Source organism: Poecilia reticulata, linkage group LG7 (genome assembly GCF_000633615.1).
Source record: "Poecilia reticulata strain Guanapo linkage group LG7, Guppy_female_1.0+MT, whole genome shotgun sequence".
In the NCBI taxonomy this organism is placed as follows: domain Eukaryota; kingdom Metazoa; phylum Chordata; class Actinopteri; order Cyprinodontiformes; family Poeciliidae; genus Poecilia; species Poecilia reticulata.
In genome coordinates, this window is record NC_024337.1 from 29670859 (window position 1) to 29683910 (window position 13052).

The 13052-nt window shown below is 39.6% G+C and overlaps 1 protein-coding gene across 27 annotated transcripts in view; it reads right to left on the reverse strand.

Moving 5' to 3' along the window:
* cacna1db (calcium channel, voltage-dependent, L type, alpha 1D subunit, b) overlaps nucleotides 1-13052 on the reverse strand; it is a 77109-nt gene that overhangs the window by 2753 nt on the left and 61304 nt on the right. For 10 of the 27 annotated variants that reach the window (XM_008414819.2, XM_008414815.2, XM_008414818.2 and 7 more), the window contains 18 exons: nucleotides 12869-12946; nucleotides 12235-12318; nucleotides 10820-10861; nucleotides 9921-10049; nucleotides 9260-9325; nucleotides 9027-9118; nucleotides 8770-8929; nucleotides 8520-8647; nucleotides 8305-8401; nucleotides 8103-8205; nucleotides 7709-7810; nucleotides 4104-4234; nucleotides 2656-2772; nucleotides 1707-2146; nucleotides 1328-1354; nucleotides 729-1024; nucleotides 313-425; nucleotides 84-218 (listed from right to left, as the gene is read on the reverse strand). In XM_008414819.2, the coding sequence (XP_008413041.1) occupies nucleotides 84-218; nucleotides 313-425; nucleotides 729-1024; nucleotides 1328-1354; nucleotides 1707-2146; nucleotides 2656-2772; nucleotides 4104-4234; nucleotides 7709-7810; nucleotides 8103-8205; nucleotides 8305-8401; nucleotides 8520-8647; nucleotides 8770-8929; nucleotides 9027-9118; nucleotides 9260-9325; nucleotides 9921-10049; nucleotides 10820-10861; nucleotides 12235-12318; nucleotides 12869-12946 (2340 nt within the window). The remainder of the gene's footprint in view (nucleotides 1-83; nucleotides 219-312; nucleotides 426-728; nucleotides 1025-1327; nucleotides 1355-1706; nucleotides 2147-2655; nucleotides 2773-4103; nucleotides 4235-7708; nucleotides 7811-8102; nucleotides 8206-8304; nucleotides 8402-8519; nucleotides 8648-8769; nucleotides 8930-9026; nucleotides 9119-9259; nucleotides 9326-9920; nucleotides 10050-10819; nucleotides 10862-12234; nucleotides 12319-12868; nucleotides 12947-13052) is intronic. The other 17 variants (XM_008414826.2, XM_008414842.2, XM_008414837.2 and 14 more) reach the window with 6 other exon arrangements.

Consider the following 13052-nt stretch of genomic DNA (forward strand, 5'->3'; position numbering starts at 1 on the left):
GACTTTTTAGACATGTGTGGACCCCCCGATTTTAAAATTGCATTTCTACAGCGATGCATACGGTCGACCACCGTCGATCAGACCTGTATGAGTGGGGTGTAGCAGGGACCGCAGTCACGGCTGATGGGGGAGGCGGGAGGCGTGGCCCACGAGCGTAGCGACCTGGTAGGTGACAGACGTGGGATCCTGGTGGCGTCCAGACCGGCTACTGCCATCACCTGAACGGGAGAGAGGAGACAAAACCGGTGTCTGTCGGGGCATCGGCCACATTTCACTCGTTTCCAACTCCTCACGCTACAGGCGCAGGTGTACCTGCTGCTGCATCAGGTGCAGTGGAAGAGCTGTGCATGACGGAGATGGAGGAGCTTCATCTGTGCTACTTCTTCTGCGAAGACACTCAAAGCTGAATGTTGGTGTGTTGCAGGCTTAGAGGAAACAAGAAGTGAAACTCTTTCAGACTCAGGGTTTTTGAGGCTGACATACTCAAAAAAACATATTGTTTGTTTTATAATGTCGAATGAAAAAGAGGAAACAAGCAAGATTTTAAACACAGAAGAGTCAAATCAAATATAACGTGCTGCAATTTACTACAAATAATTTTAAAATATATAAATTAAATAATATTAAGGTACTTTGAGTCAAACGTTCCAGTATTTGCAGATCTGAAAAAGTTCAATCACTCAAGCAACTTAATGATAAAAGCAATATGAAAGTGAAAGCAGCTGAACCTTGGGGGGACGGTAAAAACCATCTCCTGGGCGACCGCCGGTCATCCTGGCATATCGGCTGCTTGTCGTCGTCACAGTAACCTTCGGACTCACAGTCGTCCCTGAAAGGGTCCAAATCTCCGTCTGCAGCATCATGGAAGTCCGACTTGGATAACCTGTCCTTGGTAAGCATGATGTCGTCTTCGTGAAACTCCTCCCCGCTGAAGTATTCCCCAGACTCCCGCTCTTCATCGCTGTCCCTGCCACCTGGCTCCTCTCGGCGAATGGTCGGGTGAAGCGCTCCGCCATTTTTTGACCTGTTAGCAAAATCACACAGACGTATTGTAATTTTGGTTATTTTAAATTCCATTCCATTCACCCAGTTTGTCATTTCTTAGAATCTCTCATCTAGATTGAGAGTAGTATCTATTTCTGGCTTACAGCCCCTCTGCACAAAGCAAACACTGCAGGACATGAGGCCGGTTTTTACCAGGCTAGATTGAGAGCAAAGATGTCAGATTTTATCAGCACGACTGCAAATTGAACCAAAACAGATTCGGCATCAAAAGCTGTGAAGCTGTACGTTGTATGTCATTTCAGTGGCTGCATTGGTTACATACCTAATATAGGCCTCATAGTAGCGCGTCCTGATCCATTTAAAGAAGGACGAGGCGATTCAGGCAGAGATGAATGGTATAAGCAGAGCAGTGGAAACAAGAGAAAATTTTAAAGGTCTATAATTTTTTTAAACAGATTCGATTCTGGATTTTTACACAGGAACTGCAGACCGTCTTTGGCAGGTACCTGGACGATCGCACGATCAGAAGAATTCACTTTGCAGAATAAACTGGTCATAATATTTTACCTGTTAGATGTATTTTTCAGTTGAGATCAAAATAGTAGTTTTATCAAACTTAACAAAGATGTTGGACTGCTACCATTTTAACCAAAGCTGTGAATACAGGCCAACTAAAACAGGATGCGGTTTCTGTAACCCACCTTGTGGAGTGGGACTTCCACTGCTTGTTGTGCAGCCCCCTGCTGTAAGATGTCGATGACCTATTTCTTGCTGAAGACGGGCGACATCTCTGTAATAAACACGTCTGCTGCCTCCCAGAGGACATCGAGAGAAGCGAGGGCACGTTGGCGTTGTTGAGGTTGGCGTTGGAAGGTATCGGGGACCGAGGGGAGGTGGAGTTACAGTGAGGGTAATCGTACAGATGAGGGGAAGGATGATGGTTGTAGTGGATGGGTGAGGAGTTCATCTCCGTCTCTCCTTCCTTGTCGCTGCTGCTGGCTCTCCTGCAAATCTGAGTGGGCGCGGCAGAGGGAGTACAGTAGATGGGCAGGATTTGTAAGGGGCGCTGCGTGACGGTAGTGGGCTGGGGATGATCCGTGCCAACGTGGTTAACGTGATTCCCAAAAAGGCCGCCGTTGCGCTTTGAGAAGATAACAGACATTAACAAAAAGCAAAGACCAACAAACCAGATTACTTGATTGTAAATTGACTAATCTCCTTTTTCTATTATGAAGTCTCAACCAACCATCGTATTTTTTTTACAATCAAAGTGTACATTAAAACATTAAAGGAGATCTATTATGCTTCCTTGAACAAGCTACCATATGGGCTGTACAAAACATATTCATTAAATTTTTTTGCAAAAAATCCTTCTCAGAGTTTGAGTTTTCAACTTGTACTCTGTAATGAGGAGAAATCAGTTTGAGCTCCTTTAGGAATGAGCTGTTTTAGGGCCAAACCTCAAAATTTTATGTTTTAAATGTCAAAATGTCTTCAAGCAAATGCACACTTGCACAATGAAGCGTCTTTGACCCAAAAAACAACTGGGTGGTTGTTTCGGCGCTTGGACTGTTTCTACAAGCAGAAAGTACAACCAAATGGAAGTACATTTAAAAAATACATTAATTTTTTATATAAAATTTTTTTTACCCGATAAATCTCCTCTTCTTCCTCTCCTGTTCCATCTACAAGCCCCTCCTCCTGTAGGTCACATGATATGGCTCGGCGAATTTCTGGTCCAATGTCATGCAGGGTGCGCAAGCCGGCCTGCAAAGTAAGAACAACTTGAAGGTGTGAGAATTATGAATGTAGGGACTAAAACATGGATTTAAATCAAATTTAAGGAGTAGCTTTATTGTTGGGGTGAGTACTATAGCTTTAAATGTTAAACCTGACTTTACAGAATCACTTTAGAAGATTAGGATGTAACAAGCCAAATAATTACTTTAACAAAAACAGAAAAAAGACAGTCCTGTGTGGGTGTGTTTGTTCATCATGGAAAATACTTAGTGTTGGTACTTGGAAACCTGCTTGTTTCCTCAGATGTGGCAATGTTTTCATTGAAATACTTTATTTTTATTACCACCTTCTCCATCAATTAATCTGATCAAAGTAATCAGAGGGATTCACAGCATTACTTTTCCACAGTACAACCTTATAAACTAATTTAATTGAAAGATTTTATTACTTTTCTCCTTTTAAGGATAGCATAAAAAGTTATGCGTTACTAAAAAGCATTTCTTCTACTATTAAATAATAAAATCAATACAAAAAATGTAGAAAATCGTATGCCTTTTTTAAAAATAATAATAACAATTTTAAGGCAAACATCCATGACTGTTTATGTTTCAGCTGTACAAAGATTTAAAAGAAATGTACTGTTTTGTAATTTTAATTAAAATAGTTCATGTTTAGTTTATCATTAAGCAAATAAAAATAAAAAAAATCACAATAAATAAGTTTTTGTATAATTTAAAAAAATAATAACTTTGTGACCCACAAGAAAAAGCACCAAACTAAATACATCAAAACTACCAAGCAGGCCACATGATTGTCAGTCATTATTCGGTTTTATAGGACATTGTTCCGAGGAATCCCAAAGCTGTGCAGTCGTTCACTGAAAGGGAAAGAGTTTCTCCATCGTGGGAACATAACATGGTGGTGATTAGGGTTCCTCAGAATCATCAGGTTTATTTATTTTTTCTTGCTGTTATGCTGTGCTGCTGATCCGCATCAGCAAAGGCAAAAAAAATCTTCTGCTGTAGAGACCAAGCATGCGTAATGTTCCGTCAATCACACCCCGGTTACCACAGAACAAGCCTAGTGTAGAGTATTATTTTCTATTTGAGAAAATAAACTGAAGAAATTGCTTTAATGCTCTAAAAATGTTTGTTTCACTCGAGCAATTAAAACAAAATGAAAAATTATTAAAACAAAAACGTACAACTCCACATTTAAATGTACAAAAACTCCTTAAATGGGACATTTAAAAAGGCACTACATTTAAGAATTCAATCAAATAATATACATTTTTTAATTATTTGATTTATTTAGTTCCCATCTGCAAAGAGTTTGAGATACAAACTATTTTTACTCACCTGTAAGGCCAGAGTGGTGTTCTCCCAAGACCTCCTTCCCACCAGACCTTGCTCTTTGCGCCTCTTGAATTTTCTGAAGTAGTCCTGTATCAGGAAGGTGGCATAGAACTTCCCCACTGTTACCTCGTCATCTAAGTGAACAGACCAAACACACCAGAAGCCTCCCACGTCAGGACCCAAACACCTCAGCGCTGCTGATATTCTGCTGTAAGCCGAGCCGATCCCAAACACACCACATTCAAAAATACCCTGGAGGATGTTAGGGTTGTTTTCAGGGGGATCTAAAGCATTACAATCTGGCCAATTATGAGTAATTTATCATAAAATAAAGTCTATTGAGACTAAAATGACCTCTTTAATGATGCTTGACTGATTAGACAGTTGCTCACCAATACAACCATAAAGGTTTTGTTACAAATACAACCCCAAAATCAGACAAAAGAGTTTGAACAGCATGAAAAGTGTCCAAAAAAAAGAAGAGAAAAATCTTAGAATGCAGTTAAACATAAAGTTACATTTTGCAGGTGAGTTCAGCTCTCGTACTCTATTCTTCTTAGCAGCTTTTGTAGCGTTAGTCATGTATGCAGAATACCGTTTTTCTTATTTGTTAGAAACAATAAACATCTAAAGTGGGATATGTGAACATAATTTGGTATTAGACATTGGCTTGTGTCCTGAGCTGATCTTTTTTCAAATGCCTCAGTGTGTTTGAAGTGTGTTTCTATATGCTGAGGAGCAGAAACACGGGGTACGAATGCCTGAATGTGCCTAAAGATAGTCGACACCACAGAGTGAGGGAAGCCAAATACAGAAAGTGTGTGTCAAGTTAGAGCCATGTGTTGGGGAATGCCAAATATGGTTGTGTGTTGGTTCGGTCTGGAATCCTATAAAAGAGTTTGTGTTTAAAGATCAACAGGGATCCTTAAACATTTAGCGTAAGATCAGTGCAGGGGTCTGTCATTTTTTATATGTGACCATCTGAATTAAAATCCTGCTTAGAGAAGTTTGTGTCCACAGTCTTTACTTGACGTATTCTCGCATCGACAGTTTGAAGCAGACAAACCATCACACACACACAGAACATTGCTCTGATTTAAAAACACTAATTCTCCTGAATTAGTGTTCGTTGCACGACCAACGACACGCTTCGCTCAGAAGCGTCTCCTGAGGAAATACGTAGGGAGCAGTTTCTAGTTGTGTCCGGCTGACACTTAAAGACGGGTTTTGTCTGTTGTTGTGTTTGTTTCTTATATGTCTGTAATGAAATATGATGCATTTAGAAATGTTATCAGATTTTAGGCAAAGTTAGATTCAAAATGAAGGTTCAGACACAATGAAGAATGGACCCGGAGACTGATGCTTACAATTATTAATGCTAACATTAAGCAGCAATTCAGGTTTTTTTTCAGAACAGCTTAAAAATCCCAATTTAGCTAACCTTTTGTGTTTGTTTAGAAATATCAGTAAAAGCTGGTATGACTGCTCTCGCACGCAGATATAGGGTGCTGATAATTGCAGTTCTTAAAAATAAATTAGAATCAATTAAATCCTCTACCAGTAGGCCAGAGCTTTACCAGAAATTTAAGATTAGAGGCCAATTTACATAAATTGTCCATAAATTGCCCTTTATGCACAAATACACTTTGTCATCTCTGAACTATTTAATATTATTAAACACCGTAAACGGGAAACGTTTTAGTTCCATTCAAATTGTTTTGTACAACTTTGTCCAGTTTTTGTCTTCAAATATATTTGCACTCTAGAGTTCTATCTGAAGTGAACTTGTTTGCCACTTAGTTTGGTGGATCCACATTTGTGCTTTGCCATTTTTCAGACTCACGCAACTTTTTCAAACTTTTTCAGAACATTTGGGGTTGTCCAAAAATGTTTAAACCTGTTTCCAAAGTACTGAACTTATTCTTTGTGTACAAAACACTACAGGAGGATAAGAAAACCAATCTTTGTGGACAATTTCACCAGTCAATCAAGATATCATGTCTGGAACAACCTACTGAGAAGTGATTTGCTGTGTTTATACAAAGGAAGATCTAATCATTCGCAAATGCATTTTAAAACTCTCCTGTTGCTTCATGTCATAGAAAAAGACAATTTGTCCGTCATCACCTTTACAGAAAGAAAAGTCGATGTTTTTTCTTTTTTCTTTTACATTTTTTGGAGCAACGTAATCTGCAGCAGGAAGTCCATGCAACAGCAGAGCACGGGAAAATCAGTCAGATCTACACTATCAATCACGAGGGTTCGCAGAATGAACAAAGGATGTTCACCCGGGAGGAAGCTGTGACTACAAGCTCGTTCTATCTGCCATGCAGGGAGGCCCATCGGGTATGAGTCTGATTCCTCAGATAAGCTGTTGCTAAAGCAGAATGGGGAGCAGAGCAGAAAAACAAAACACAGCTGAATCATGGTGAGTAATAGAGTTCCCTTCAAAAGTTGCTACCACCTTTCTTTGACTCTCTTGTTGCCAGAATGGGGTCAAGCAAAGGTGACACATGGAAGTGGACGCTTTAGGATGGAAGTGTTTCTTACTTGAATAGACTGAAAAGAAAAAGCGTCTCTACCTCACCTGAAACAGCCAGAGAGAAACTTCAAGAGGCTCTGCTCAGGAAAAGAACCAATTAACCATTAGTTTACTCTTAAGTCTTATCTTAAGAAAAAATATCAGTAGTATTTCAATTAGATATTTTTTTTAAATATGTGCTTTAAAGTTTTAGAGTTACTCATTAGATTCATAGTGAGAAGAGTGCATAAGCGGCCATTGGTTCTTTTTCTGTACAGAGCTTGTTGAAGTTGTTTTTTTAAAAAAAAAAGAGGTATCACTAGTTTCATGCCACCAGACCAAAGCAGAACCACTCCAGAGAGCTCAGGACGGCAGAAAGAGAAGAAAAACAATGCCAGCAACTGAAAGCGGAGAAAGCTGTGGAAGAGAGATGCTTTGCAAGAAACAAAAATAGCATAAGCAAAAAGAAAGAGAGAAGGATTCACAAATTAAAGCACAAAAACATGCAGCATAACTGATTCTGACTAACTAACGCAAACAAAGTGTGGAAGCTGCAAAAACTACTCAGGCGCAGGAAGTCACATTTAAGCAAAATAACAAACATGGAAAAGTTCCAGACACAGCAGGTTTCAAACAGCAACCATTTAAGTAACGAGCTACAATAAACAACAAATGAACCTTTAATTTTTTAGGACAATTCTGGGCATTTAAAAATGCCCAGAATTGATAAGGCAAGCGGTCAAATAAACTATTAGGATTGTGGGTTTAAAAAATTGTCGTTTCTCTGCAACACGCAAAGATCTGTTAAATAATTATTACTGTAGGCATTGAGAGAATTAGAGAATCAACATTTTAACAAGTGACCCAAATTTTATCTAAAAAAATAACATACGAAAGTTGTTTGCTTCTGTTTCCTTTAGTCATATTGTGTAATATTTGGTCCCTCCCATTCAATGAATGTCATTTTTGTTCCTAACAAATACTCTGTCTATTTAACATTTTCTTTCAGCCCGCATTTCACACATTTTGTATGTTTTTACGTGGCTGGGTCTCAGAAAGCGTTTTCCTGAGTGTAATGACCACTGACCGCCTGCAGGAGGCACTACTTGATCCAGCAGCTTCATGCTGGTCCTCTTCCAGATCTTCTTGATTACAGCCCTCAGCTCCTCGTTGGCTTGCTCCAAGTTACCTTCAAAGATAGTGAAAATGTTACAGTGGTAATAAATGAGTTAAAGTTAAGAACACCATCTGATGACATCTGTAACTACATCATCACAGACCATTGAATTGGGTGGATTTGAACTCCCTCTGGTGGCATAACATGGATCATGCATCTTTCTAAATGAACAACATCATGACTCCTAACCTAACAGTTTTCATATTTGTTGTTATTGTTCTGCCATGCAGCAATTATCAATGAGAAAATAAAAAATAATAATAATAATTTTGTAGGATTTCGACAATCTGAGCTGTAGACTCACCCTCAGTCTTGATCTTCAGGGCGGTGCGGACTAGAGCAAACAAGGTGGCGTTAAACATGACAGTCCCGTCACTGTTGAGCGGCATGTTCATTGCCACCAGTCGCTGCAACAGAATTCAAGCTTCATATTAGTTTAGATGCATCAGTGTAAAGGCAGGAGGGGTTTTTCTGCAAATATGAGATTGTGAGTTGCATAAACCCACCTTACAGGCGACTCTGTGAGGACAGAGCTTGCCAAAGCCCAATGGAGGCTGGATCCTCCTCAACAGAGTGACCACATCAAGATGTTTAATCCTACCCCTAAGAACACATTACGTGGAAAGGAAAGGCATTAATATGTTCCAAGAATTATCAAAAAAATAAACATTACCTAACAAAAACTTATTTATTGTGATTTTTTTTTTTTTTTTGCCCTTACTTGGCTTCAGGATCATATTCAGACCATATTCTTTTAAATTCATCCAGATGGTGAGGGCCAAGAATGGACCAATCACGAGTCAGGTAATCAAAGTTATCCATAATGACCGCAACAAAGAGGTTGATAATCTGAAACAGGAACATCCAGTATTTTTGAACCGTTTCATCAATTGTTTTACTGTGAAATCTGGTTGACTGTTAGGTCTGTGGTGAACACATGAGGGCCAACGGTGAGACGTCCAGAGGAGTACCAGGAAGGCGCAGAGCATGTAGAAGCTGATGAAGTAGATTATAGCAAAGTTGCTGCCGCAGGTTCGCTCCTCTCCCGGGTTGTAGTCGGACTCTGAGTCGCACAGCTTCCCCGGCAGACAGCCCAGCATGATCTCCTGCCATGCCTCCCCTGTAGCACATCTGACATGGATTAAGAAAAGTGACTTAGTCAGCTGCTACACATATTTACTTAGTATTGACAATGATTGTGCTAAGGAAAGTTGCAAAATGTGCAAACCTGAACAGCATCAGGACGGCTTGGGGAAAGGTCTGGAAGTTGTTGTTGCGGTTGATTTGGGTTCCGTCCACCATTGCTATTTTTCCAAACACCTAAAAGCAGAATCTGCTAAAGTAAGATTCAAAAGCTACAGTAACAGATATGATCCTAAAAAAATAGGGTATTTGGAACGAGCCATTGTAGAGGATGAGAAAGTTTTTCCAAACATCTATCTACACGTCAGACAAGATTACCTGCATCCCGATTACAGCATAGATGAAGAACAGCATGGCTATCAAGAGGGCAACATATGGAAGAGCCTATTGTGGAATAAAAAATATAAAAAGTATTATTGAGTTTCTTTTCTGCAGCGTATATCAAAGTTGTTAAAGTTAACTGCAGAGATATTTTGCATTGCTTTGTAGCAATAAGCATTCCTGCTAATCTGCGTAGCAATGTTTGACTTCTACAAGATCCTAGAGGTTTTTCAGAAAATAACTTCTTTTAATTATTTGTATAACCTAGAGAAAATTATTAACTTCCTTTTGCATTCACATGACAATTGTTGTAATTTCAGTCTACTGGAGCTGAGGGAGGGCTTAGATAAGAATCCAGCGCTCCTCCATTTTCAATGTGTCGAAGGTTTTTGTCATCATCTTAATGCTAAGCCAGAAACGATGGTTCCCAGACTCCATGTGAGAAACTCTGTGACAACCCAACTCTGTATAATTAGCACACAGCAGACTAAGCAAACACTGAGCTTCGTCTGATTGCAGAAAATTATTTTTGTTTCTGCGATAGCAGCTCAAGTCCACGATTTAAATTTTGCATTATATTGTTTCTATGTCACAAACGGCACAGATTGTGAGATTGCAAATGCTTTTTCACAACTCTGCATGGTCTAAGACTTTTCACCTGGAAAGACTTGATGAAGGTCCACAGCAGAGTCCTGATTCCTTCCCCTCTGCTCAGGAGTTTGACCAGTCGCATCACCCTGAACAGGCGGAAGAAGGTGATGGAGATGCGAGCGCTGTCCTCTGTGTTCTGGATGTGAAGAGGAACCAACACACCAATAAGCCAGTGGTAGTACCTTTGTAGTATCCAGGGCTTTGCATTACTCATTCATTCATGCAGTCAGTGACACATGCAACCATTCAATATGCATGAATGAACTAAAAAGGAGCACAAACCAACAAGGAGGTGGATCCAAGACCTTTAAAGTATTATTGTCCTGCTTTATGACAACAACCAACCTGCATGCAGTCGTACTGAGAGTTACATCACAGCATTAACAGACCTGAATGACTTACACACAGTGGCTGATCAAAACAGACGGAATATCCCAAAAGTACAGGCTAAACAAACCATGTCTTAGAACTACAACATGAGGATTAGCCTGGCTTTGAACTACACAACCATGTCACACTTAAACAGAAATGGTTGGCAATCTGTCTTTAAAAACTTTAGTCAAACATTTTTAATGTATAACAAAAAACATCTCCGTGTTATCCTGTGTGCCATCATGCCATGCGCCCGGACAAGATGAGATGCAGAGTCGAAGTGGAACTTATGCCAAAATGCAACAAACCAGAAAGAGCCAAAACAAGACTGTGACAGTGAGGGATACCGACAGTTCAAACACAAACTGAAATACTTAACTTACAACAAATTCTACAATTCATAAAAGTATCTTGTTGACTTTAAAGACAATCTCTCGACAAAAACTGTCACAACAGAACGATGTAGATGCTTTTGCTTTCAGATGACGACAGAGGGATGACGTTCTTGACAAAAGAGGTGGGGCTTATTCTTACCCCTGGATCCTCTATCACCTTGACAACGGGAATGGCTGCCGACTTGAAACCAGAAGTCTAACGTTAATTCGAGTTGCAGCTGCACAGCTTCAAACCATTCTTCACATTTTTATGCTACTTTTGTTTTATACAGATTCTTTTCACATACATGACAGGCAGAAAACCTTTACAATTTATCTGAGAGAACTTCATCAGGAGTGTAAAGCTTCTCATGCAAAAGCTTTGACACATCTGCAGGAACACCGAATACGTAAAAATGCCTTGTAAACACTTTTATTACCCTTAAACCTTTTCATACTTTGTCATCATGCACTTAAGTATACTTCACTGGAATCTTAGACCAACACAAAGTAATGAGGTGGAAGGAAAATAATACATAGTCATTATTGTTTATTTGTTTGTTTTATTTATCTGTATATAGGGGACACAACAAGAGTGTGGAAGAATTTGTTCTGTTAAGATGAAACTAAAATTTTACTTTTTTGTAACTATTTGTGCTATAAGACTTAAACTGCACATTGTCCCGGTGAAGCATGATGATGTTTGTAGTTATGATGCTTCAGGTTTGAGTTGGTAAGAGGATGGATGGAGCTATTTTCCTTTTAATTAATAATTATGTATCACTTGTAGTTTATTATGTCAGATTCTATTAAAATCCTATTAAAAAGTCTGAGGTTGTAATGTGACAAAAGGTGAAAACGTTAATGAGGTGTGAGCAACCTTTACAAGGCAGTGGATTAAAAATAAAACACATGCATATCACAACTTATGAGGAAAAACATTTTGTGGGGTACAAAAATGTAAAACAAGACCCAAATTATGTCCCGGCTTTTGGTCAATAACTAACCCTTGCTCTATGTGTGACGAAATGCAGGCATGCTCTCATAAAACATTCACAATTCTTTCTGTAGGATTTGTCTTTCTACACTAAAAATCGTCTGCAGTGTGTTTTTCCCCCCAACCACTCACTCAGGATAAACCAACATTTAGCTGCGGACAGGAAGGAAGCATGAAACCAGAGCTAACATGAGTCACAAACCAGGACATGGAGCAACCTTGCAGCAGCAGCAGCAACAGCAGCAGCAGCAGCAGCGGCGCTGAACGTTGCTGCTTTTTGAAGGAAATGCAAACATAAATGCTGATAGCAAGTAAAACAGCTGAGCTCAGTTGCATTCAAAGACAACTGTTTAAAAGAAAAACAACATGGAGTTTGAACAGATGTGCCTCTCTTTTTTTAAAACAAACAACTGAAGTGGATATCTATGTGTATGTCTATAAAATCTGTTGCTACCATTGTAAAAATCCAATAAAAAAAACAAGAAGAAGGTTGTGCTCTTGAATGCAACTCTGATGCTAAAACAAGGCGCTCCTGCAGGGAACGACACAGAAAAGACGTGTGAGAGATGATTACTTACATTGATCTCAGTGATGGCAATGTCAACCACGCTACCCACAACAATTAAGGCATCAAACGTGTTCCATGCATCAGCAAAATAGTTCTGCAAGCACAGGCAACAGAGACACACAGAAAAGAGGATAGACAGAGACAAAAAGCAAGTAGGAAGAAAAGGTAAGAAAGGAAAGACGTTTGACAGATAGAAAAGTACATCAAAAAGTTGAGCTTCAGTAAAACAGGATGAATGTCAGAGTCCTCCTGTCAGAGTTTGTGGGAGCGCAGGCATTTAAAGTTCAGCAGTAGCTAGCCAATTATTGTCATAAATCCTTTTGTGTTTGTTTATGTGAATGCTGAGGCTAAAAGAAGGAAACAAGAACATAAAATAAATTAAAAAACATTTTTGATTTCATAAGTATGGTTTCAGTCACTGAAACTTTTGCTTTTTACAGTGACCGACGCTGAATGCGGCGAAAGATTTTGACACACAAAAAGCCTTTATGTTGACATACTGGCCCACACAAAGATAGGACAGGAAGGAAAGGACAGGAAAAAGGAAACAGGTTTAGGAAGGATTCAAAGGAGAAAAGCAAAAGTAACATCTGGAGGAGCAGGAAGAGGAGCTGACAGAGCTGCACAGTCTGACATCTTTCTACCTGGCTGAGTATGATGTCGACTACACTGCCGATCACCACTAGAGCGTCGAAGACATTCCAGGCGTCCCCGACATAGCCCTGAATACGGTGACATACACAGCCAGCAGGGGGTGGGAGGCAGGGAACAAGGGGAGGGAGCATGAGGTACGAGGAAAAGGCAAAGTGAGGACTGAACATCAGACTG